Source organism: Petromyzon marinus, chromosome 55, assembly GCF_048934315.1.
Source record: "Petromyzon marinus isolate PM22_M1 ecotype Great Lakes invasive population chromosome 55, UKy_Petmar_22M1.pri1.0, whole genome shotgun sequence".
NCBI classification, from domain to species: Eukaryota; Metazoa; Chordata; class Hyperoartia; order Petromyzontiformes; family Petromyzontidae; genus Petromyzon; species Petromyzon marinus.
Genome location: NC_133721.1, coordinates 6,910,605 through 6,937,251, shown reverse-complemented (window position 1 = coordinate 6,937,251; position 26,647 = coordinate 6,910,605). Strand labels below are relative to the sequence as shown.

General features: G+C 49.9%; 1 protein-coding gene across 8 annotated transcripts in view; it reads left to right on the top strand.

Annotated features, from left to right (window-relative positions):
• The window catches only part of MCF2L2 (MCF.2 cell line derived transforming sequence-like 2), a 193,478-nt gene that overhangs the window by 153,716 nt on the left and 13,115 nt on the right, over positions 1 to 26,647 (top strand). For 6 of the 8 annotated variants that reach the window (XM_076052296.1, XM_032975299.2, XM_076052294.1 and 3 more), the window contains 13 exons: positions 142 to 211; positions 682 to 774; positions 4,191 to 4,283; positions 5,780 to 5,905; positions 9,167 to 9,388; positions 10,708 to 10,800; positions 16,697 to 16,775; positions 20,617 to 20,698; positions 21,407 to 21,501; positions 22,285 to 22,347; positions 23,726 to 23,815; positions 24,983 to 25,054; positions 25,422 to 25,505. In XM_076052296.1, the coding sequence (XP_075908411.1) occupies positions 142 to 211; positions 682 to 774; positions 4,191 to 4,283; positions 5,780 to 5,905; positions 9,167 to 9,388; positions 10,708 to 10,800; positions 16,697 to 16,775; positions 20,617 to 20,698; positions 21,407 to 21,501; positions 22,285 to 22,347; positions 23,726 to 23,815; positions 24,983 to 25,054; positions 25,422 to 25,505 (1,262 nt within the window). The other 2 variants (XM_076052295.1, XM_076052301.1) reach the window with 2 other exon arrangements.

Below are 26,647 nucleotides of genomic sequence, written 5' to 3'. Positions count from 1 at the left end.
TTAAATCTACGCTCCCGGACGGTGACGACGATGAAAGCCGCGGCGCCGTCCGCTCGTCCGGACTTGTGTGCGACGAAGAGCTTCGTCGCTCGTCGGATTTCTCCCAGGCTACATCAAGATTACGATTCTGTCTCTTTGCAGCGTGTTCTTGCGCGAGCTGGAAGCGTATGTTGACCAACCGGAGCTCATCGGAAGGTGCTTCCTTCAAAGAGTGAGTGCAATGGGGGGGGGGGGGGGAGGAGGCAGTACAGACAGTGGGGCTGCTGGCCAGTTTGTACGGCCGATTTTTGATCGATTACCTCCTCGTTAGTTGTGGCTTCTCTCCAGTTGGTGGAGTTCCTTCCCACTCGGCCAAGTGGCTCAAAGAAGCGGGGAGAATGGGGGTGCCACGGTGGCGTAGATGTTAACTACCTCGCCGGGTATGCAAGAGGTCGTGGGTTCGATCCCGACCCCAGATGCCGGCGTATTTGGAGACTGTGTGTTCGACGGAAATCGTGAAAAATGTCATTGCCCGTAATGTCAGCCTATTAATTAGCACCCATTTTTATTTACGTGTGCAGCATGCTTATAACGCATTTCTTATCACGCGGCGTCGATGGCAATCGTGTGAGAGTGTGGGGTGTTTTTTGTTGTTGTTGATTTTGTGCCTTTTCTTCTCCTTCTGATCCATTCCCAACGCAGAAAGAAGACTTCCAGATTTACGAGAAGTACTGCCAGAACAAGCCCCGCTCGGAGGCCGTGTGGAGGCAGTTCGCCGATGCCGCTTTCTTCCAGGTGCCTACGCTACGAGCACCGGCATCACCGTGGCCCACATTCGCTCCTCGCCTTCCTCTCGCAGCAGCCGCAGCCGCAGCAGCCGCAACAGCAGCAGCAGCTGCAACAGCCGCAGCAGCAGCCGCAGCAGCAGCAGAAGCAGAAGCAGCAGCAACAGAAGCAGCTGCAGCAGCAGCCTCAGCAGCAGCAGCAGCCTCAGCAGCAGCAGCAGCCTCAGCAGCAGCAGCAAAAGCAGCAGCAGCAGCAGCCGCAGCAGCCACAGCAGCAGCAGCAAAAGCAGCAGCAGCAGCAGCCGCTTGTGGCTAAGCCATCGAACAGAGGCGGTGGCCACCGCATCGGGCGCTTTCAGACGCGCTTCTGTGGCCGTCTGGAACGCTCGTCATTCCGATATTAGGAGGCCACTGGAGCGTCTAGATTGAGAACTCTTTTTATTTAAAACTGCTTTTTTGTGTTTAGTTCGTGTTAATCTCCGATTAGCACGGTTGGCTATGTACAGTGCGAAAGAAGTTCAATATATATAACATACATACAGTTAGATTTCTCCACAAATGTGGCTATCGCCTGATGCAGCTAGTTGTAATTCCTGGCAAAACGTCGTACTCAGATTGTAAATGATGTGGCTTGGCTCTCCAACACACCGGTTAGTGCTGTGCAAGTGACGAATTGGCCACGTTCTGTTTACGTGACAACCCTTACTAGTTGGCTGTGTCGGGTGGTGGCGGGTTTAAACGCCATAATTATTTATTTATTTACGCGATCTAACCCAAAAAAAACACTATTATGGATACATACATTCCCAATGCTCTTGTCACGATCGGCGTGATCTGATGGCCCACTGCCACGCGACTCCTTCCACTTTGACATGGCCCGCAAAACAATATTTGTCCGTCCACTTGCAAGAATCTTGGCCGCACCCAATTGGGTGGCAGAGGAGGCAACGTCATGAGGCCTGCCCACCGTCGTCGCTGTGTTCCCAATGGCAAGGAGCTCAAGTCACTTCTGTTACGCCTCTTTATTTTCCAGGGGCACCACGGTGACGAGATGTTAACTACCTCGCCCGGTATGCAGGGGGTCGTGGTTTCGATCCCGACCCTGAGTTTGCGTGTCTCTCTGTCTCATCCGTGGTAGCGTAGAATTTTTTTTTTCCGGTTCCTCCGGTTTTTCCCTCCACATTTAGAATGAGTATTTTTGCCGCGATAGATTTTGCACGCGATAAGCCGCCTCGTTGAGCAATTATTTACGGCCAGGTCACTTCTGAAAAATAGCTACAGACAGTGAGGGAAAAAAATATTTGATCCCCTGCTGATTTTGCACGTTTTCCCACTGACAAAGAAATGATCAGTCTATAATTTCAATGGTAGGTTCATTTGAACAGTGAGAGACAGAATAACAACAAAAAAATCCGGAAAAACGCATGTCAAAAATGTTATAAATTGATTTGCATTTTAATGAAGGAAATGAGTAGTTGACCCCTCTGCAAAACATGACTTAGTACTTGGTGGAAAAACCCTTGTTGGCAATCACAGAGGTCAGACGTTTCTTGTAGTTGGCCACCAGGTATGCACACATCTCAGGTAGGATTTTGTCCCACTCCTCTTTGCAGATCTTCTCCAAATCATTAATGTTTCGAGGCTGACGTTTGGCAACTCGAACCTTCAGCTCCCTCCACAGATTTTTTATGATATTAAGGTCTGGAGACTGGCTAAGCCACTCCAGGACTATAATGTGCTTCTTCTTGAGCCACTCCTTTGTTGCCTTAGCCGTGTGTTTTGGGTCATTGTCATGCTGGAATACCCATCCACGACCCATTTTCAATGCCCTGGCTGAGGGAAGGAGGTTCTCACCCAAGATTTGACGGTACATGGCCCCGTCCATCGTCCCTTTGATGCGGTGAAGTTGTCCTGTCCTCTAAGCAGAAAAACACCCCCAAAGCATAATGTTTCCACCTCCATGTTTGACGGTGGGGATGGTGTTCTTGGGGTCATAGGCAGTATTCCTCCTCCTCCAAACACGGCGAGTTGAGTTGATGCCAAAGAGCTCCATTTTGGTCTCATCTGACGACAACACTTTCACCCAGTTGTCCTCTGAATCATTCAGATGTTCATTGGCAAACTTCAGATGAGCATGTATATGTGCTTTCTTGAGCAGGGGGACCTTGCGGGCGCTGCAGGATTTCAGTCCTTCACGGCGTAGTGTGTTACCAATTGTTTTCTTGGTGACTATGGTCCCAGCTGCCTTGAGATCATTGACAAGATCCTCCCGTGTAGTTCTGGGCTGATTCCTCACCGTTCGCATGATCATTGCAACTCCACGAGGTGAGATCTTGCATGGAGCCCCAGGCCGAGGGAGATTGACAGTTCTTTTGTGTTTCTTCCATTTGCGAATAATCGCACCAACTGTTGTCACCTTCTCACCAAGTTGCTTGGCAATGGTGTTGTAGCCCATTCCAGCCTTGTGTAGGTCTACAATCTTGTCCCTGATGTCATTGGAGAGCTCTTTGGTCTTGGCCATGGTGGAGAGTTTGGAATCTGATTGATTACTTCTATGGACAGGAGTCTTTTATACAGGTAACAAGCTGAGATTAGGAGTACTCCCTTTAATAGTGTGCTCCTAATCTCAGCTCGTTACCTGTATAAAAGACACCTGGGAGCCAGAAATCTTTCTGATTGAGAGGGGGTCAAATACTTATTTACCTAATTAAAATGCAAATCAATTAATAACATTTTTGACGTGCGTTTTTCTGGATTGTTTTGTTGTTATTCCGTCTCTCACTGTTCAAATAAACCTACCATTAAAATTATAGACTGATCATTTCCTTGTCAGTGGGCAAACGTACAGGGGATCAAATACTTTTTTCCCCTCACTGTAGCTCAGTGGGCCTTATCTGTTCAAATAAAAAAAAACACTTGGAGACCGACAACTCGTAGCGCGGCCGATGCTTCCGCTTAAGGGCTGGCCTCTCATTCCACCAGCGCGCAGGAAAATGCTGCTACCCACCACTCTCCGCAGCCGTCATTGTCCGCTGTGGACGGCCGAAGAGAGGATGGAGAAGAAGATATTGAAACGACACGCACATTTTCGTCCCTTCTCAATGTTATTGGATGCTGACACGCGCCGGACCACACTTGAGAATTAGATCGCGCCATTTTGTTTCGCCCGCTGCGAAGCCGTTTGCTCCGTACGTTTAAACGCTTCGTGCGCACACACGCGGAATTAACCGGCGCGGCCACTGGCTTCGAACCGTGCATCTCTGCGACAAGTGGCGAACACGGCGCCGCTAGGTTGTGTCACCCGCATATGAAAAAAAAAGTTATCCCACTTGGCTAACGGTCCACTTGAGCCCCTCGGACGTCTCCTGGGTCGCGTTGCACGAGGCTTGCAACTCGGTTCATTTGTTCGATGCATTTTCCGTTCAGGAGTGTCAGCGCCGCTTGGACCACAAGCTCGCCCTGGACTCGTACCTCCTGAAGCCGGTGCAAAGGATCACCAAGTACCAGCTCCTGCTCAAGGTGCCGTATCCCTCGCATCGACTCGCGTCCACTGCCACGGAAGTCCGCGATCTGTCGTTGACTCGCGTCCTGCCGTAACACCCTGCAACGGGGCTCGAAATCATTTTTTGTCTAGGCTCCGTCCGTCTGTCCCGTCCGTGACGGGGAGGAGCATCCTGGCCCTTGCGCAGGTGTTCCAATTGTGAGAGAAGAAAAACACTTCAGTATGAAGTTGTGTGGCGTAGAAAAGATACCTTGAAAATATGCAAACTCGTAATGCCCTGGGCCGCTACCTCCCCGGGGCATCCGTACTGCCAGTTGGATACTTCTGAGGAGCATTAAATAATCCGCGCATGATTTTTCTTGCTTATTTTGTAAAGCAAGATGCAAATAATCAAAACAAAATCCAACGGCTCTTGTAGATTCATCAATGGAAAAAGAGCTTGATAGCGCATCGGATTCCTCCAGTATAAATAAATATTCTGATTTTGAAATATTCTGAGATTCATGCGGACTTCGTTTTGCATTCAACTGCCTTTCCTGAATGAGATGAGAGAGGTGCCAGGCCAGTGAACTGAAACCTGTGGAGTCGGTGCTCAAAACAGAACGGCCTTCATGTTTTGGGGAAACACTCTTAGATCACAAGTGTAAACAAATCAACTGACAAAAAGCAGAGCAGTCACAAACTGTTAAATGGGAGCCCATCTGGAGGGTTCTTTGACCTACCCTTCCACGCCGGACGGATGTCTCGGAATAGGTGGGAGCACCCACGCTTTACCCCACCACACGCCCCCCGCCGACCGGCTCGCTCGCTGGCGGGACCCATCCGTACCGCCACCACTGGGTAGACCAGACGTGGGCAAGGTATGACCCCCGGGCCGTACACGGCCCGTTGGGCTTCTTAATCCGGCCCGACGAACTTGTCCAAATATTTTTATTATTAAATTAAATTTTCCCCTTCTCCTGTAATGCCCCCATTTCCCCATTAGATGGCGCACTTTGACCGGGAGTTACGACATGTTTTGTATTGTTCATGTTCGTGAAATTTGTTAAATTGCCTTGCAAATAAATGCTTTGCTACCTGTTAAAGGCCAAATCCTTTCATGTTATGATTTTTACATGTCATTTATATTAGTTTACACAAACACTCCATCCATCTGTTCCTGGCCCGGCCCCTCTGTCAAATTTTAGAACCCATTGTGGCCCGCGAGTCAAAAAATTTGCCCACCCCTGGGGTAGACAGACGCGAGGGACATTCAACAAACAAAAATAAAAACCGGCGACCCCCGGATTACGACTCCGTTGTGCTCATCGTTACGGCACGGGTCAGCGTCCGCGTGCAAGTGCGCGCCCGTTCTCCGATAAAGAGTTCGGGCTCGTCTCTGTCTACGGTTCTACCCCGGCGCCACGCTGTTAGACAACCCACCACCCCCAGCGGGTGACCGGACAGCCTCTGCCCTCTGTCCGCTGCGCTCCAAGGGGCCTCTCTCTCTCTCTGTCCGCGGCGCGCTGTGCAGGAGATGCTCAAGTGCAGCAAGAACTCGGCGGGGACGCAGGAGCTGGAGGAGGCCCTCGCCGGCATGCTGAGCATCCTCAAAGCCGTCAACGACTCCATGCACCAGATCGCCATCACGGGCTTCGAGGTCAAGAGTTCACGCGGTGCCCGCCTGGCTTGACAACAAACAAACCAAAAATTACCTTGGTGAAACCGCTGCTGCTGCCGCCGTTGCTGCTGTTGCTGCTGTTGCTGTTGTTGCTGCTGCTGTTGCTGCTGTTGTTGCTGCTGTTGCTGCTGCTGCTGTTGTTGCTGCTGTTGTTGCTGCTGTTGTTGTTGTTGCTGCTGTTGTTGCTGCTGCTGTTGCTGCTGTTGTTGCTGCTGCTGTTGTTGCTGCTGTTGCTGCTGCTGCTGTTGTTGTTGCTGCTGTTGCTGTTGCTGCTGTTGTTGCTGCTGTTGTTGCTGCTGTTGTTGTTGCTGTTGTTGTTGCTGCTGCTGCTGCTGTTGTTGCTGTTGTTGCTGCTGTTGTTGCTGCTGTTGCTACTGCTGCTGTTGCTGGTGCTGCTGTTGTCGCTGCTGCTGGTGCTGCTGCCTCTGCTGCTGCTGTTGCTGCTGGTGCTATTGCTGCTGCTGGTGCTGCTTCTTCTGCTGTTGCTGCTGTAGCTGCTCTTGTTGCTGCTTTGTTGTTGGCAGCCTTGCACAAGCGCAATTAACAACATACATACATTCAACACGTTCGTCAATAACAACACCGGCCTTAAAAAGGGAGATATATAATAATAATCAATGTGTCGGGTGATGAACCTTCTTCACTGCACGTGAATAAATACATTCATGATTTATGTGCTTATGATGAAGGGCAATTGCCCGAAACGTCGCCTGTTATTCGTTTCATTTTAAGGCCACGCTGTGTAATTGACAAATGTGTCGCGAATTTCTGGCTCTACCTCCGAGCTGGGACAGGGACAATTAGCCGACGAGGTCGATCGCCGGACTTAAAATTGTGCTCGGCCACGTGTTTGTGTTTGTCATCTACTCCATGGACGCGTTCTTTGCCTTCGAACATGAGCAGCGCTGGGTTGAGTGTCTCTTTCACGTGGGCCATCGCTCAATTTTAGTGCAAGAAGCATCGACGATGTTTGGCACGCGATGTACGTTGAACCCAGCGGTGCGGTTACGCGACATTATCAGCTCGGTAAGGTGCGGCAGTCGGTCAGATGGGACCCCCAATATTTGCTTTGTCTCGCCTAGTCGCACCCAGGCGATTATGCATCACGGTTTCTCTTGCCCTAACCGCATCGTTACGCTCACGGACTCGCCAATTTAACGCTGCAGTGGCGCTCAGTCTTTGCCGAATGCAGCCACAGCAGCTGCATAGCGGCACCTCTTTGCAACATAGCGTGACTGCTCTAATTGAATTAAAATAAAGGGCGGAACGTGACTCGAAGTTCGTTTGTTTCTCCGCCAGCTAGTCCTGGTGAGGGTCGCGGCTGTATGGAAGCATTTTCATAAAACACATTTGGAATTTAAACCGCATTTTAAATAAGTTCGTCGTGTTATTTTTTTACGCTGTTGTTGAACAAATTCTCTCGTGGCCTTCGCCAACTCGTAGCGTTGGCCACCAGGGGAGGCCAACGCACCCCCCCACCACCACACACACACACAGACACACAGACTCGATTTGCTACCGGTTGAACTTGTTTCACACCGTACGGGGCAAACCACGCCAAATGCGGCTGCGGGAGGAAAGACAACAAACTAAACAGCAGCATCAACACAAAAACACAAAAAATAAAACCATTACGCATTGGTTGCGGTCTGTCCGCGCGTGTTGTCGCAAGTGCCCCTTTGTGCACACGTAGTGTACACGCCTGCAGTGCGTACATTGGTGACACACACAGAGGAATAATTTTGGCTTCCGAGTTTGCAATCTGTAAAGGTTGAAGGATGTCGAGTTTCAGAAACTCTCGGTCCAGAAGGGTTCCCTCGTACGCAGGTGGCAAATAATGCAGACGTTTCATAATCGTTTATACCGGCGATATATGATTATAATTTTTTTAAACAAAAAATGGTCATGGAACGTTCGTCCATGCTTCAGGAGGGTTCTTCCACGCTTTCCCAAGAAGGGGCCGATGGTCTCACCCTGTGTGTGTTCCATTCGAGTAATTTGCGGGTACATTTTTAAACGTAGCATAATCGGGCCGTGACGCCAGCACGCGTCGTCCTCCTCTTCGCGAATGACGCCACGTGATCTCTGAACGTCCGCTGTGGAGCGAACGGCGCGTGGTGATTTTATCGGTCGATTCACCCCCGCCGCAGCAGTATTAATCGGGGAGGCCGCTGGGTTCGAACCGTGAACGTCTGGCAACGAGAGGCGAGCGCACGACCGCTGAGCCGCGTCAACGGGCAATCTGATGAACCGCTTCGTTCAGACATCGCGTCTACGGGCTCAATTACTCAAGGCGTTCTTAATGCAACTAGACGAAACAATGTTTTATTTTAGCAGGGACGGCCCCAGATGAGACCTGCGTGTCACAAATGATGGCTCAGCGAAGTGGCTTATCGCGTGGGAATTTTTAGCAGCCAAATGCTCTGCACGCGTGACGTTGATTCTTAATGTGGAGGGCAAAACCGGAGCACCCGGAGAAAAATCCACACGACCGCAGGGAGAACATGCAAACTCCAAATGTGCGGGCGTCAGGGTCGTTATTGGACCCACAACCTCCTGCGTACCAGGCGAGGGAGTTAACATGTCGCTACCGTGGTGAGATGTTAATATCCGTGACACTTGGTACAAGTGCCAAACAACCGACGATACATCCAATGATAATGGCAACGACGGGCTGATCATGACGATTGCATTGCACGAAATATTTAAAAATCTTACTTCACAGCCCTGCGTCAATCCACTGCTGGATGAACCTCCCCATGCCTTATCGGCCATGTGCGTTCTCGTCTAAACGTGCGGTTCAACTATTTTTTGCTGCTTTAAATGTCCAAATGATGAGCCACTTTGTTGAGCTATCATTTGTGGCCAGGTCGCATTTGAAAAATACGTTAATTCCTCGGTGGGGCTTTGCCTCGTAGGATGGGGACGGTTTAATGTTGTATTTATGTGTGTGTTTGGGCGATTTGTTTACCTTGTGCTTTGCACTACTATCATGTTTTTTGTAATCGTCTTACCTGCCCCCTGCTGGACATCTGTGGCAAAAAGAGCTGATTCCTCCAGGACGAATCAACATTCTCAGAATATGAATGTCTTACCGGGAGGGATCCGATGAGCTAGGGGGATCTTCCAGGCGTCCAGCGGGTGACCCGCGATCGTTCCGTCCCGCGCCGCCTTATGCGACCTCTTCGAGGGGACGCACCCCTGAACGTGTCCCGTCGTCATCGACGTCGTCGCCCACAGGGAGACGTGCGAGACCTGGGGCGGCTGCTCATGCAGGGGGCGTTCAGCGTGTGGGCCGAGAGCCGCAAGGGTCACAGCAAGGTGAAGGAGCTGGCTCGCTTCAAGCCCATGCAGCGCCACCTTTTCCTCTACCCCAAGCTGCTGCTCTTCTGCAAGCGCCGCGAGGAGACTGGGGAGGGGTACGAGAAGGCGCCCTCCTACAGCTTTAAGCACGCCCTGAAGGTGCGTGCGTGCGTGCGTGCGCGCGTGCATTGTTCGCTTGTGGCGAGCGGGGAGCGGCGGCGTCGCGGTTAGCGCGCCGAGATACAGACACCGGCAATTATTTGTATACGTATGTTGTTTTATTATTTGTGTGTGTGTGTGTATATATATGCTTTTAAACGATTTGTTTACCTTTTCTATACTCGGCACTCATATCGTGTTTTGGTATTGTTTGTTGGACATCTGTTAACAAAAAAAAAGCTTTTGCAGATCATCGTATTCCTCCAGCGCAAAACAAATATATTTATGATTCTGATTCTGAATTTCCGAGTTCGATTTCCGCTCACGGTCCGCACGGCGATGATGTGATGATTATCTGGACCGGTCGTCGATTCGGCTCACAATGAGCACCTGCTGTGATGTGTGAACGTCAGCGCTCGGAAGACTGAAGGTCGTGCAACTGGGCCCCACCGTCTCCTCTTGCGCCGTGCTGACCTTCACAGTCGTTCACAATTACAGAGACAAAGAACCTCAGTATATATTCTTTGGGACAGGTGCTGATAGCGAGCACCTATGAAGGCCATCACGGCACAGGATGGCATGGTGTGGCCAGTTCCACGCCTGGCTAAATGACAGGTCTTCTGTATGCACAGTAAACCCTTGTTAATTCGACACATTTATGGGGCTCTGGCCTTGCCGAATTATCCAATATTCCGAATTATGTACAATAGTTGTCCCCAGTGCCTCCTGCCCCCCAAAAAAGTAACGCTTACCATGAGTAACCAACACAAGCAGGCGAAGAATGAGGATGTGGTAGGTTCCACGTGGTAGGTGACAGAGGTTGTGGAGTGGGGCCTTAATGCACTTAGTATGCACTGGCTGTACTTGTATGTTCACTTTATCGCTAAATTATAACTTAAACTGAGTCATTATTTGGCGTCGCTCCACGTGCGTGCCGAAATTGGACCATTCGGTATGGCAGTTCGGCTCATGGCGAATTACTAATGCACAGTATCTGCCGAAAGCCCAGCCGTGCCGAATTATCCCCAATTGCGAATGATCAAATACCGAAATAACGAGGTTCAACTGCGTGCCGAGCTTCTTTTGCGCCGTACATAGCCAACGGTGCTCACCGTAGGTGCGGGGCAAGGACGTATAAGCGTCCACCGAGGGTGACTCCGCGACGAGAGATGAGTTCGTGCCGCGCCGATTGAAGCGTCGCAGGATTGTGAGAGGCGACGCCGGTTTGGGGGAGGCCTTCATCCAGCAGCGGATTGATCATGGCTGATGGCGATGGTTCAAAACACCGGTGTCCCTTCGCTTCCCCCCCCCCCCCGCAGATGGATGGAGTGGGCATCACTGAGGTGTCCAAGGGCGATCAGAAGAAATTTGAGGTCAGCTACAATGGGCGTGAGGAGGTCTACACAATACAGGTGAAGGTCCTAACCCTAAAGCACGTGCCACGACCGTCAATAACCGCGCGCAGCTAAATCATCGGCAAGCTTTTTCTTTTACGTTGCGAAAATGGTGTTTGTCTGATCGTTCTTTATTTGGTTTAACACGTAGGCTTTTGCGACCGATATCATTCATGATAGAGGGGGGGGGGGGGTTTGGGTTTAGATCGCGTAAATATATAAATGTATCGTACTCAGATTGTAAATGTTGTGGTTTGGCTCTCCGACACACCGGTGTGCTGTACTAGTGACGGATTGGCCACGTTCTTTCTTGATTTGAAGCTTTCGTGACTGCAGGAGTCCATACTCTTTGGTTCTTTCGGTGAAGTCCACGTAGGTAGAAAATAAGATTAAATAAATCACGACGTTTCGGGCGCAACACCAGCGTGCTGCCTCAGCAGCAGGACCACGCTTTCCCACCTGATGATGGACGCTTGAGTTGCGCCCGAAACAACGTGATTTATTTGATCTTATTTTATACCTACGTGACTTTACCGAAAGAACCAAAGAGTATGGCACGTTCTGTTCACGTGACAACCGTTACCAGTCAGCTGTGTCGGGTGGTGGCGAGTTTAACGACACATTTCTTATATTTACGTGATATAACCCCAAAAAAACCCTCTATTATGGACGTTCTTTATTTGCTATCCGTAGTCTTTCACAAGTCAGCCTACTGGCTTTGCGGAAAAAAAAACAATATTATCCTGCAGCGTTGGATTTAGGCGAGCAAACCATTGACCGATTTCCTCCTTCTGGGTCGCATCAGCAGTCATGCTGGTTGAACAATTGATGCTTCTTTTGCTAGATGCCATTGGCAAGAGCGCCCCTGTCCGTCTCAACGAGTGGGCCGTGTTTTGTGTAAAAAGCAGTCGTGGGGCGGTGAGGTCGTCCCAGCGACCACTTGCTGCAGGGGGCTTGCGGTTGAAATCCAGAAGGCCGCCCTGGTTGTTATCACGATGAGTGGATTCACCCACAAGTGTTTGCCGTCTGCGTCGTAGTGGCCTTTAAGGGTCCCTTGATGTAAGTCGCAAGGGGAGGCCATTGTTCGCTGGCACCATGGTTCAAATTCGCCATCTTCAAAAATTACCTGCGTGTCACGGAATTGAGATTACTCGTAGAAATCATCACCAGACTGCAGGCCAGGAACTGAATCTAAACTAAATTAACGTAATTTTACTTTTTTTATTTTAGCAGGTAAGGCCCACTGAGCTATGTAGCTCTTTTTCAGAATTGGCCTGGCCACAAACGATAGCTCCATTTAAGTGGCTTATTAAGTGGACATTTCTTGCAGCCGAATACTCTGATCGCATGATTCTAAATGCGGAGGGAAAAACCAGAGGACCCGGAGAAAAATCCACATGACCACAGGGAGGTGGAACACGCAAACTCCAAATATACAGCAGGCGTCCGGGTCGGGATTGAACCCGCGACCTCCTGCATACCAGACGAGGTAGTTAACATCTCAGAGCCACCGTGTTAACCATCACCCTGTGCCCACAGGGTCAGCCTCCACTGGGGGGGGGGGGTGCCATTGCAAATGTTTGAGATGAAAAGAGCGCTCTGAGTTTCCTTGGTCTGGAGAGTGCTATATATATTTTAAAAAATCATAATTACCACGTGTTTTTTTATTGCGACTCAACACGAACCAGTACAAAAACACTGGTCACAGTACAGGGGTGAGAAAGGGGGAGGGCAGAGGGGGGGACAGAAACTCCACGAGCAACAAATCCCAGACCGGGCACATTCGGGCTCTCTGCCCCATGATTCGCATATGTTGTGCAAATGCTGCAGGATAACATCAGTCTGGAAAGCCAATAGGTCAACGAATGGAAAGTATTTTACTTGATAGGTGGCGGCACAGAACTATTGTGGAGGTTACATAATGCTAACACGACTTGAACGTTGGAGTCGGGCACATGATGTCACCGATGTCACCGTGGCCTTCTGCCTTCCTTGAAATCGCCACGAGGTTGTGCAAACACAACCACAGTCGTGACGCAAGCTGCTCGTCCAGATAAATCACGCACGCAGACGCAAGTCAGTCACGTCATGTAAGAGCACATTACGTTTACATTTAATCCTGCGGAAGTAATTTTTTTTTTCATTTTTAGCGAAGCGTATATGGCGGTTTATAGGAGCCGCGGATAGTGTACCGTCCCCCCCCCCCGCCCCGCATTGAGATGGAGTTTAGCTGCATTTTCTTTTACCCATCATGCTCCGCAACAACGCGGTGATGAGTTTGTGTACATTTCCGCTCGCACCGTGGCGGATGTGGGGCACGTTGCTCAAGCATATACTGGGTCCCTTGACGAATTATGAAATCTGCTGCCCATTTACGTTTGCATCATCATCATCATCACCACCGCCGCCACGGTCCGTCAGCTTCCGCTGCACGTTTCGTTATTTGCTTCCACTTTCGTCTCAGTCGCGTGCCAGTGTGCTCACGGAGTGTCCACATCTCAGTGGCACCAATCTCTTATGATTCTCTTTGTGGCACCAATGATCTGTGTGGCACCAATCTCTTATGATTCTCTTTGTGGCACCGATTAATTGTCTTTGTGGCACCGAATGTGGTGGCACCAATCTCAGTGGCACCAATCTCTTATGATTCTCTTTGTGGCACCAATTATCTTTGTGGCACCGAATCTCTTATGATTCTCTTTGTGGCACCAATTATCCGTGTGGCACCGAATCTCTTATGTGTTCTCTTTGTGGCACCAATTATCTGTGTGGCACCGAATCTCTTATGATTCTCTTTGTGGCACCAATTATCTGTGTGGCACCGAATCTCTCTTATGATTCTCTTTGTGGCACCAATTATCTGTGTGGCACCAATCTCTTATGATTCTCTTTGTGGCACCAATTATCCGTGTGGCACCAATCTCTTATGATTCTCTTTGTGGCACCAATTATCTGTGTGGCACCGAATCTCTTATGATTCTCTTTGTGGCACCAATTATCTGTGTGGCACCAATCTCTTATGATTCTCTTTGTGGCACCAATTATCCGTGTGGCACCGAATCTCTTATGATTCTCTTTGTGGCACCAATTATCTGTGTGGCACCAATCTCTTATGATTATCTTTGTGGCACCAATTATCTGTGTGGCACCGAATCTCTTATGATTCTCTTTGTGGCACCAATTATCTGTGTGGCACCGAATCTCTTATGATTCTCTTTGTGGCACCAATTATCTTTGTGGCACCAAATCTCTTATGATTCTCTTTGTGGCACCAATTATCCGTGTGGCACCGAATCTCTTATGATTCTCTTTGTGGCACCAATTATCCGTGTGGCACCGAATCTCTTATGATTCTCTTTGTGGCACCAATTATCTGTGTGGCACCAATCTCTTATGATTATCTTTGTGGCACCATATATCTGTGTGGCACCGAATCTCTTGTGATTCTCTTTGTGGCACCAATTATCTGTGTGGCACTAAATCTCTTATGATTCTCTTTGTGGCACCAATTATCTTTGTGGCACCAAATCTCTTATGATTCTCTTTGTGGCACCAATTATCCGTGTGGCACCGAATCTCTTATGATTCTCTTTGTGGCACCAATTATCTGTGTGGCACCAATCTCTTATGATTCTCTTTGTGGCACGAATTATCTGTGTGGCACCGAATCTCTTATGATTCTCTTTGTGGCACCAATTATCTGTGTGGCACCGAATCTCTTATGATTCTCTTTGTGGCACCAATTATCTGTGTGGCACCGAATCTCTTATGATTCTCTTTGTGGCACCAATTATCTGTGTGGCACCAATCTCTTATGATTTTCTTTGTGGCACCAATTATCTGTGTGGCACCGAATCTCTTATGATTCTCTTTGTGGCACCAATTATCTTTGTGGCACCAATCTCTTATGATTCTCTTTGTGGCACCAATTATCTGTGTGGCACCGAATCTCTTATGATTCTCTTTGTGGCACCAATTATCTGTGTGGCACCGAATCTCTTATGATTCTCTTTGTGGCACCAATTATCTGTGTGGCACCAATCTCTTGTGATTCTCTTTGTGGCACCAATTATCTTTGTGGCACCGAATCTCTTATGATTCTCTTTGTGGCACCAATTATCTGTGTGGCACCGAATCTCTTATGATTCTCTTTGTGGCACCAATTATCTTTGTGGCACCGAATCTCTTATGATTCTCTTTGTGGCACCAATTATCTTTGTGGCACCGAATCTCTTATGATTCTCTTTGTGGCACCAATTATCTGTGTGGCACCAATCTCTTATGATTCTCTTTGTGGCACCAATTATCTGTGTGGCACCGAATCTCTTATGATTCTCTTTGTGGCAACAATTATCTGTGTGGCACCGAATCTCTTATGATTCTCTTTGTGGCACCAATTATCTGTGTGGCACCAATCTCTTATGATTCTCTTTGTGGCACCAATTATCCGTGTGGCACCGAATCTCTTATGATTCTCTTTGTGGCACCAATTATCTGTGTGGCACCAATCTCTTATGATTCTCTTTGTGGCACCAATTATCTGTGTGGCACCAATCTCTTATGATTCTCTTTGTGGCACCAATTATCTTTGTGGCACCGAATCTCTTATGATTCTCTTTGTGGCACCAATTATCTGTGTGGCACCGAATCTCTTATGATTCTCTTTGTGGCACCAATTATCCGTGTGGCACCGATCTCTTATGATTCTCTTTGTGGCACCAATTATCTGTGTGGCACCGAATCTCTTATGATTCTCTTTGTGGCACCAATTATCTGTGTGGCACCAATCTCTTATGATTCTCTTTGTGGCACCAATTATCTGTGTGGCACCAATCTCTTATGATTCTCTTTGTGGCACCAATTATCTGTGTGGCACCGATCTCTTATGATTCTCTTTGTGGCACCAATTATCTGTGTGGCACCGAATCTCTTATGATTCTCTTTGTGGCACCAATTATCTGTGTGGCACCAATCTCTTATGATTCTCTTTGTGGCACCAATTATCTGTGTGGCACCAATCTCTTATGATTCTCTTTGAGGTCTTCCTCCCTTTCCAGTTGCTTCCGGTTTTTTCTCTCTCCAAACAACAACAACAATAACAACAACACACTTTGGTTCTTTCGGTAAAGTCAGGTAGCAAATAAAATCAAAGAATAATAGAATACGACGTTTCGGTTGCAACACAAGCAACCATCACCAGGTAAGAATGAATGATAAAACACCGACACGGGAACAGCATAGGCAGACGCACATTGCAAAGAGTAATTCCTGCAGTCACGAAAGCTTCGAATCTAGTTTAATAACAACAAAGTTTAAATGTCCCTGTTGGTGTCCATCCTACATTATGTGCCCTCTTCTACCTATACCTATTATTTATCGACGTTTCAATACGTTTGTCTTCATCCATCCAAAGCAAACCAAATCATCGGCACCTTTTAGCGCGTGCGGCAATTGTTTGTCGCGGCAAGCCCATCACGAAGGGGTGCTCGATCACGTTTCGAGACCGGCAGAGCCCTGCAGTAAATGTCCACTAGGGGGCGACGTTGCTCCACGCTCAATATTCTTCGGTCACGTTTTAAAATTTGGCAAAAGAAAATTGGGACCTTGACGCCCCGGCGCGCAGTAGTGTCCACTGTATTTTTTTGTTTGGTTTGTTCTCGAAGCGACGTCAGCGAATGTTCAACGTCCGCTGTGAATCCGTCGGCGTATATTTTACACTTTATTGTTAATACACGCGCAGTATTATTTAGGCCGGCCTAGCAAATTTGCACCGCGCACCGCATCTTTGCAGCGGGCGAGTTAGAGTTAATGACAAATATTGTGGTTGTTTTGTATTTGTTCTTACGTACCCCTGATTCTGTGTTTGCTTTGTATATTGATATTTTATATATTTATGTTTCCTTATTTGTTTCAGGCATCCTCAGTGGAAGTGAAGACCGCTTGGGTGCATGAGATTAGAAAGGTCCTGACAAGCCAACTGGAAGCCTGCAAAGGTCAGATGTCGCACAGACGCAGTCAAGCTGGATGAAAACGATGAAAGCGCGGTGCAACAGGAGCCGATAGGGGGGCGCCACGGTGGCTAGGAGATGTTAACTACCTCGCCTGGTGTGCAGGATGTCGTGGCTCCGAGCCCGACCCCGACGCCTGCTGCTGCTGTATATTTATAGTTTGGGTGTCTCTCTCTCTCTCCCCGTTGTCGCGTGGATTTTTCTCCGGGTCCTCCGGTTTTTCCCACCCCGCATTAAGAATCAACATGCATTCAGAGTATTTGGCTGCTATAAATGTCGACAAATGTAAATGTCGACATTTATAGCAGACTTCGTTGAGCGAAGTGGCTTATCATGTGCTGCATATCTCAGTAGACCTTACCGGGTAAAATGTAAATTGCTTAGTTTTTAGTTTAAATTATCGCTAGTTGCAGAGGTTCGCGGTTCGAATCCGGCAGGCCGCCCCGGCTATTACCGTGATGTGCGTTAACAATAAATGCACGCCATATGCTTCACAGAGGACGTTAAAGATCCCCTGACGTCTTTCGAAACGAGTAGGCACATTGTGTGCCAACGCAAACAGTCCTAATTTTTCCAAGTACGAAAAATTACACCGCGCATTTACTCAAACTTGAGACTACACATCACATTTGTGGCCCTACGCTGGCAGCCTCCATGCCATGTGCAGGCCGGTGCCTCAAAAGTAGCCTTCACCAACCCCACACTGACCGGCGTGACAACACGATCGTACAGACCCCACGACCCACAGTGTGGGGAGTCCCTCACGGTAGTCCCAGGTCCCAGGTTCCAGGCTCCCAGGCTCTCAGGTCCAAGGTCCCAGGCTCCCAGGCTCCCAGGTCCGTGTCGCTGAAACCCCAGGTGACCCGACGCCTCCACCCATCGAGACGCTGCGCCGTCAGCGAATACACACCAACATGCACAGAGACCCGTAGACTCTCACAGAGACCCGTAATCTTTCATAGAGATCCGTAGACCCTCATAGAGACGAGTAAACTCTCACAGAGACCAGTAGACTCTCACAGAGACCCATAGACTCTCACAGAGACCCGTAATCTTTCATAGAGATCCGTAGACCCTCATAGAGACCAGTAGACTCTCACAGAGACCCATAGACCCTCACAGAGATCCGTAGACCCTCATAGAGACCCATATACTCTCACAGAGACCTGTAGACTCTCACAGAGACCCATAGACTCTCACAGAGACCCGTAGACTCTCACAGAGACCCATAGACTCTCACAGAGACCCATAGACTCTCACAGAGACCCATAGACTCTCACAGAGACCCGTAGACTTTCATAGAGACCTACGAAAGTCTATGAGTTGGCTACATACGACGCTACGTATAGTGAAAAACAAGTTAGTTTCATAGTTTAGTTTCATAGTTTCATTTATTTTGGTATAGCCCTGTGAGCCATTCGGCTCTTGAATCGGGTGCAACCGCAACAAACAAAAAAAACAAAAACATAAACAAGAAAACATCTTAAAGTGACTTTGTGCATGTGCAAACAGAAAATCCAGGAAAAAACATCAAAATATTCCTGAAATAGCACCGTACACCAACGCTGTGTGCAAAAATCCCAGTGGGATGCAAGTCAAACAACAACAACAACCACAAGAAAACTTAGATTAAGGCCATCAGTCTAACTCCGTACTACAATAAACAAAAACATGGCCAAACCAATTTTTTTTAGAAATCACCAAAATAAAGCCATAAATGCAATGTAACAGTGATCATAGGAACTGTGACCGAATTTTTAACAATAAACTACATAAATAACATGTAACACCAAACCCTGGAGCCACAGCTGGCTGCATGAGTCACTCCACAACAACAGGAGCACCAGTCGGAGTATCACATTTTTCAATGCACCTTTAAGATCAGCGCACTAAATCAAAATACAGATAATACTTTGCAGCGGTCATCCGGAGCGAAACATTTTATTTTATTTTAGGCCACTGAATAGCAGTGGCAGCTAGGGGTGTACAACTCCTCTAGAGCAGTTTCAACGTACATACATGCATACGTATTTGAGTCTATGGATATCTGTCTATCAGCGGGAGCTCCTCTCAAGTAACCCCAACAGATGCTATGCCCCTTTGTCCAGTCTGGCTCCAGCTCATCAGCGATCATCTACATTCCTTGTAAATGTCCCTTTGAACAAAAATTGGAACAGGTGACGGAGCCTTGTTTTCCTCCTTTTAACGTCCTAAACCTTCCTTCAAAACATATTTCCGAAGCAGAAGATGAGCGCTGGATACACAACCGCATTTGCGAAAAGTTATTTTTAACGTTGATCCTTGCCCGGGTGGCGATAGTTCAATTTTAATGTGCCATTTTATTGAGGGACTACTGTGTGTTGTCTTGGTGTGCCCTGGGTCTGTTGTTGTTATTGTAAAAAAAACGACAGGAAGTGATATACGGTAAAACCTTGGATCGCGAGCATAATTCGTTCCGGAAACGTGTTTGTCATCCAAAGCACTCGTATATCAAAGCACTCGTGTATCAGTTGTGATCACGTGCCGCTCGGCAGTACAAAGCGTAGACGTACACTACTCGTATTGCAAGACCCTCGCTCGTTTATCAAATTAATATTTATTTAAAAATTTTGCTCGTCTTGCAAAACACTCGCAGACCAAGTCACTCGCAATCCAAGGTTTTGACTGTACTTCTTTAATTGGTACGTACGTACTTTACTTACGTTAATTCATTTAGTGTTAGTGACTTGCTTACCTTTCCTATACTTTGCACTCCTATCGGGTTTTTTTTGTGTGTGTGTGTGTGTGTGCTCGCTCATTGTTTGTTTGGCTTTCTGACGCCGTGCCCCCTGACCGGACGTCTGTGATAAAAGAGCTTCACAGCTCATCGGATTCCTCCTGCAGTCCCAGTCTCATTACGGCCACGCTCTCTCTGCGTTTGCCAGGAGAAGGCTCGCTGTCGCCCTCCCCTCCTCCTTCTTGTTGGCGGCGGTGAAACGCGATCTCCGGTGACGGATTGGTCGATTGCGTCGTCGGTTGGGCTGCTTATCCTCGCGTGATGAGACCACTTCCAGAGACACGTCTCTAGGGGGTTTCCATACTTATTTCTTAACGGCAGGGGTCACAGAGTGACATTAGCGCTGACTGACTTATAGCTTAGCGACGGCGACGACGTACAACTATATAGCTGGCTGCCTATATATATATATTGACGATGACGACGAAGACTGTGTAGCTGGCTGGCTTTGGCAGCGACGACAGCCAGGACCCGAACCCCGGTTCGCCTCTCCCTTTTATTCACCCAGCGTGGCCAAGCCCCGCCCGCCCTTGGCCACGCCCCTCTTCTCGAACTCTCCCGAAGGGTTCCAGGAGCTTCCACTTCGAGCCCCTCTTTGACCCTTGGCCCAGTTATGCCCCCCTTGAGGTCGCTCCCGTGTGTGTCGCCCTATGATGCACCCACACCCGTAGTTAACGCCCACGCTCACTGGATGGCGTACTGTCATTACACCAGTATGGTTACCGTGCCTTTCCGAGACATGCGCAGGAAGCATCTCAGCCATCCGTGAGTAGCTGCTGCTGATAACTTGTCTGCAAAATGTGCCACTGCGATCGTCACTCTCGCCTTCTTCAGCTCCGGTCGCGTCGAGTAAAGTTGATTCGGCGTAAAGAGAGAGAGAGAGGGGAGAACTCACGAGCGGCCAGGGTAGGAGTCTCGTGTGGCACCGTGGCTCGGGATCATCATCGGTCGATTGAACAGATGGACCCCTTGTGCGCTCTTCACCTTGACGTGTCGGGACAGCAATCCAAAGTTTGACGCCACGCTGTTCTGCAACCATGTGACTTCCAGAGGCAAGTCAGCTGCAGCAGAGGATAACGGACATTTCCTTCCAGTCTCCAATGAGCACCGGCACACCCAGCAGTCCTCTAAGGTGAGCAGATACTGCTGCTGCTGCTACTGCTACGGGTGCCGTGACATTCCGAAACAGCGGCACAGCATTCGCCACAACGTCGAAGACAATCCCCTCGTCCGTTTTGCAAAATATGATTTATGTCATAATCGTTGCTCGTTTGATCTGCTCAAAGAACGTCATTGGGTGACCGAATAGTCGTGCAAAAATCGAGCACGACGATTCAAGTTCTACATGAATACGTGCATTTTTTTTAGCCATCAAATTGAAAGTGCATGTGTGTGATACTGTGTCTACATGGATGTGTGCGTGTATGTGGGGAGCGGTGGTGCAGCGGTTAGCGCGCTGGACTACTCACCCGGTGGCCCGAGTTCGATTCCTGCTCGCGGCCAACACCGGTGACGATTATCTGAACCGGTCCTGGGCCTCCCCTAGGTCGACTTGGCCTCAAATGAGTACCTGGTGCGGTGTGTAAACATCGCCACTGGGCAGACAAAGGCGACCGGGCGTGGTGTGGGCCACCCAACCCCTCGTGTGCCGTGCCGGCCTTCATAGGTGCTGGCTAACAGCACTTGCCCCAACAGTCTGTTCAGGCTACACGGGGGCGGGCGGGCGGGGGGGGGGGTATCTTTGTGTTTGTGTATGATTTACCTGCATCCCCCGTGTGTGAGTGTACATGTAATAAATCATGAATCGCCCGCATTGGTTTTTTGTTTTGTTCTCATTCAGAAACCAGCGTAAGAGCGGTTGGAGTCGCGGGAAGAGCCACTCGGAGCTTGTGACGATTCGCAACAGCAACGACGGCAAAAACGCACGCGCCTCGGGTGAGCATGCGCTTGCAAACGTCGCTGTACGTTTGTGCTTCCGGTCAGGCAGACGCTCGTGTGAATGCGTGCGCACATGTGCGTGACTCAAGCGAGTTACCTGGTGCGCTGTGTAGGAAAACATCCCCCCTGGGGAGACAAAGGGCGGCCGGCGTGGTGCCGGCCGCCCACCGCCTCGCGTCCCGCGCCGGTGTCCATGGGCGCTGCTCGCTAACAGCACTTGTCCCGGGAAAGTCTGTTCAGGCTACACGGGGGATCTTCGTCTTTGTTTCCGTGTGAAAACCTGTGGGAGCGGAAAGTGGTGGCGTTGTGGTTAGAACATCGTGCGACAAACGCGACACAGTTTCCTATTACCCACGATGGACAACATCGGTGGTGAATATCGAAACCCCTCCTGGGCCTTGCCTAGGTCAACTCAGTCTCAGATGAGTACCTGGTACGGTGTGTAAACATCACCACTGGGGAGATGGTGCTGGTCACCCACCCCCTTGTGCGCAGTGCCGGCCTTCATAGGTGCTACTTGTGTTTAGTTTGTTGTCCTTCCCCCGCGCCTGCGATTAACACGGTTGGCTTGGTACGGTGAGAAAGAAGTTCTACATGAAACGCTAAAAGTACTTGCCTCCAATCGTCTGTGAAGGCTATATGGTGGGCCTTTGTCCGTGTCATTCTCCCAGCCATGCGCTAACCGTCTATCAATGTGTCTCCACACCATCCAATGTCCCAAATTAACTCTCCCCTGCCCCCCCCCCACCCAACTCAACTGTTGCTTGCAACAAAATGAAGATCGCACAGCCCTCGACAACGCATCCAAGAGATTCACGATTCCCAGCGCGCGAGCTCCCAGAGGTGAGAACACAGCACGCAACCTCTTGCCTCCCCGCCGCCGGTGGCGCGTCAACTACTATAACTACTATAACTACTGTAAACTAGTTTTGTTTTAAATCTATTTGACCAGATAAGGGCCCAGTGAGCTGCGTAGCTCTTTTTCAGAAGCGACATGGCGATCGGCAATGATAGCTGAACGAAGTGGCTCTCATCATCACGTGGGGATGTATAGCGGCAGGCGAATACTCTAAATGGTTTATGTTGATTCTACATGTTGACGGGAAAAATCGGACGACCCGGAGAATAAATCCACGTCGCCACAGGGAGAACACGAAAGCTACAAATGTACAACAAGCGTCAGGGTCGGGATTTAATCCACGACCTCCTGTATACCTGGCAAGGCAGTTAACATCTCCCCACCGATACAGATACACGTCTGACAGTTCACAGGCATTAGTTCAAACAAGTCTGACTCTTATCTTGACCACGCTTTCCCACCCGATGACGGACGCTTGTGTTGCGCCCAAAACGTCGTGATTTATTTTATTTTATACCCACCACGTGACTTCACCGAAAGAACCAGAGAGCAAAGTCTGACTCTGCTGATCATAGATTGAATGTCAAAACTGGTACAGAGTTTGCTTGTGTTGAACCAATCCTGCTGAAATTATGAATTCCCAGAAGGCAGTGGTGGCTGATGGGATTTGTACATTTCCACACGGTGATAAGTGAGCTATCATTTGTGATCGCCACGTCCCGACTGAAAAAGAGCTAAATAGCTCAGTGGGCCTTAATTTGTTTAGTTTAGTTTAATCGCGTAAACACAAGGACGCTGTCGCAGCAGTAGTTTTGTGACGTCCCATTCCACGGGAACATTTCTTGAACATGCGGTGACACGCACTTCTCTTGACAAGAAGCGGAAAGTGGAACCGAAATGCAAACTGGGGAAAGGATGTATACAAACGTTGAGGAAATATCTAAATGCTGAAGTTGCTTTATTTTATTCTCGTGTTTTGTTCACACTCTGCTAATTCCTCTCTTCCCAGCCCTGTCGTGCCTATCCTCAATGAAGATCGGATCCACGTTGTAGATCCGCGAGCGTCGGATTGCTCTGCCTAGAATTCTAGCGCCGCACCGCTGCACCCGTAGACTCCGCTTTAGTAGAACAAAGATACCGCACGCGCGGCGATTTCTCACCCCCTCTGCCCTTCGTCCCCCTTTCCTCCCTGCTCCCACACCTCGTTAGCTACGCTCGCCCTCCGTTAACGCTGCTGCCGCCTCCGTCAACTCCGCGCTGACCTCTTCCGTGACCCCTCACCCTGACCGCTTCTCCTCCTTATCCTCTCATCCCCTCGACCCCCTGCCCTCATATTCCCTTTGACCCCTGACCCCCTCGTAGACTCCCAGATTGACCTGTCCGGTGTGAATCGCCGCTACTCGGCCGCCCCGGCTCTGGGGTGCTCTCCGAAGCGCCAGCCATCGGGTAAAGGTGAACCCATGGCCCCGTAACATCCGGTCCACGCGCCCACTTTCCATTTGAGCGAAATCGTCGTCCACGTGCGCACTCACTCACTCACTCACACACTCACACACTCACTCACTCACACACTCACTCACTCACACACTCACACACTCACTCACACACTCACTCACTCACACACTCACTCACACACTCACACACTCACTCACACACTCACTCACACACTCACTCACTCACTCACACACTCACTCACACACTCACTCACACACTCACTCACTCACTCACACACTCACTCGCTCACACACTCACTCACACACTCACTCACACACTAACTCACACACTCACTCACTCACACACTCACTCACACACTCACTCACACACTCACTCACTCACACACTCACTCACACACTCACTCACTCACACACTCACACACTCACTCACACACTCACTCACTCACACACTCACTCACACACTCACTCACACACTCACTCACACACTTACTCACACACTCACTCACACACTCACTCACTCACTCACCCACTCACTCACTCACTCACACACTCACTCACACACTCACTTACTCACACACTCACTCACACACTCACTCACTCACACACTCATTCACACACTCACTCACTTACACACTCACTCACTCACACACTCACTCACACACTCACTCATACACTCACTCACACACTCACACACTTACTCACATACTCACACACTCACACACACTCTCACTCACTCACACACTCACTCACTCACACACACACACTCACTCACTCACACACTCACTCACACACTCATTCACACACTCACACACTCACACACACTCTCACTCACTCACTCGCCCGCGTGAAGGTCACACTGCGAACCTTTTGGGGTAGCTGCTGCGGTGCAGTGGTTAGCGGCACACCGGGGCCTGCAATTTCGGAGGCCGCAAGTCCGATTCGATATCCCGGCCGCGCAGCGGTTGGAGAGCAATGGGCGACCAAGAAGGCATTGTCCGCTGTGGGGGATCCTCTTTTGTGTGAGAATGCACAGAACAAATTACCCCCGACCTCTGGCCAGCCCAGCAGCACAAGCGGTGATCATCTCGTGACTCTGGTCCTTTGTCTCCTGTGATGTTGATGAAAAAGGCCTCTTGCCTTGTCCTCTGCCCGATGACGAGCGCAGGGCCTCCTGCGAGTCCGGCCAAAGCCAAACGGCACGAGGTGAAGAGCGACCCCACTCCTCTGGGCTACCGAGGTGAGAGGACATCGTCGTCGGCGTCGTCGGCAACATTTGTCATCAGCAGCAGAAGCAGCAACACCTTCGTTCTCATAATTGCAGCAGCGGTAGCATCGTGTTTAACGGCAGCATCATCATCAGCAACAGCAGCATCGGGAAAAGCAGGCAACTTCTTTCTTATCTTCACAGGCAGCAGCAGCAGCAGCAGCAGCAAAAGCAGCTGTAGCGTCATCAGCAGCCGTGCACAAATCCAATTGCAGCAAAATTGGGGAAGAATTGTTACTAAAATCCATCCGAGTTGTTTCGTGTGGTTTTTTTTTTCTTCCGTCCATCTAACCTCCGCATCCTCACTCTTCCTCTCACTGCCTCCGTCCTCGCTTCGCAGCCTCGGAGCCGCTGATGTCCGCACTCGACAAGGCCAAGTGCTTCAGCACCGGGAACCTGTCTCCCACGTCCCACATCCAGCCAGGTGAACCAGGCGCTGTCGCACATTCTTTCTTCCCCACTCGCGTAACTCGACAAGCGCCGGATCCGTGCGGCCAGCCAGCCCAGCGCGGGCCCCACGCTGGATGTCCCACCGCGGGAGCCAGGCGGCGCCGCTGGCGTTCGCGCGCCGACGGCGTCTGCGTCACTGCGGTCGACGCCGACCGCGGGGGCGTCCGTTGGGACCTGCGGCGCCTGCAACAAAAATTATCGGGCGAGCGCCGTCCGGCACTCGGCGAGCTGCGTTGGCTTCTGCTCGTCGGACGGAGACGCCGTGAGGCCGCGCCCATTGCGCGCGAAGCGCTTGCCGCAAATGAACCGCGATACCGCGCCGATCCCGTCAAGGAGCGTAAACCATCGCGTGAACCCCGGCCAGCCCCGCGGCGGCGGCGGCGGCGGCTTTGTCTGGCCGTTGAGTGAACCCCGGCCGGCACCGCATCGCGAGCTTTCGGGCGCGCTCCTGTGGCCGTCTGTAACGCTCTACCTTCCGATACTAGGAAGCCACTCGAGTTATGCACTTCTAAATCATGTAGATGAGTGTTCTTCACTCCGCCTCACCGCCTGCAAGGGGTGCTCTCACACGGTGTGTACTGTCGGGGGGCCGCATGCCAGGGGCCACGCTTAAGGCCACCAGGGGCCGCCACTGGCCAGCGGGGCCTTGCGACGAAGAACACCGATCTAGATTGAAAACTAATTTCTTTGGAACTCCTTCTTGTGTGTTTAGTTCGTTGTCCTTCCCCCGCACCTCCGATTAGCACGGTTGGCTGCGTACGGTAGAAAAGAAGTTCAACATACGTATGCACATATCTCTCAGTGGGCCTTTCCTGGTAAAATAACAACAACATTTTTTACTAGTTAGTTACATTGAGGGACAGAGAGAGAAATGCGTGGATTAGAAAGCAAACTGCAGTCACAGACATAATTCACATTGGTAAGAAATGGTGAGCGGGTTCTGGCCAAGATGGGTCATGGTTAGTAGGATTGACGGGGGCCGATGGTCAAGGATAGTTGCGGAGTGGCAGCCACTGAATGGACCGCACCTGAGTGGACGTCCACCTAGGATGTGCAGCGATGAAATCAGCTCATTCGCTACGTATGGTGCGAAAGAAGTTCAACATGCACACACCA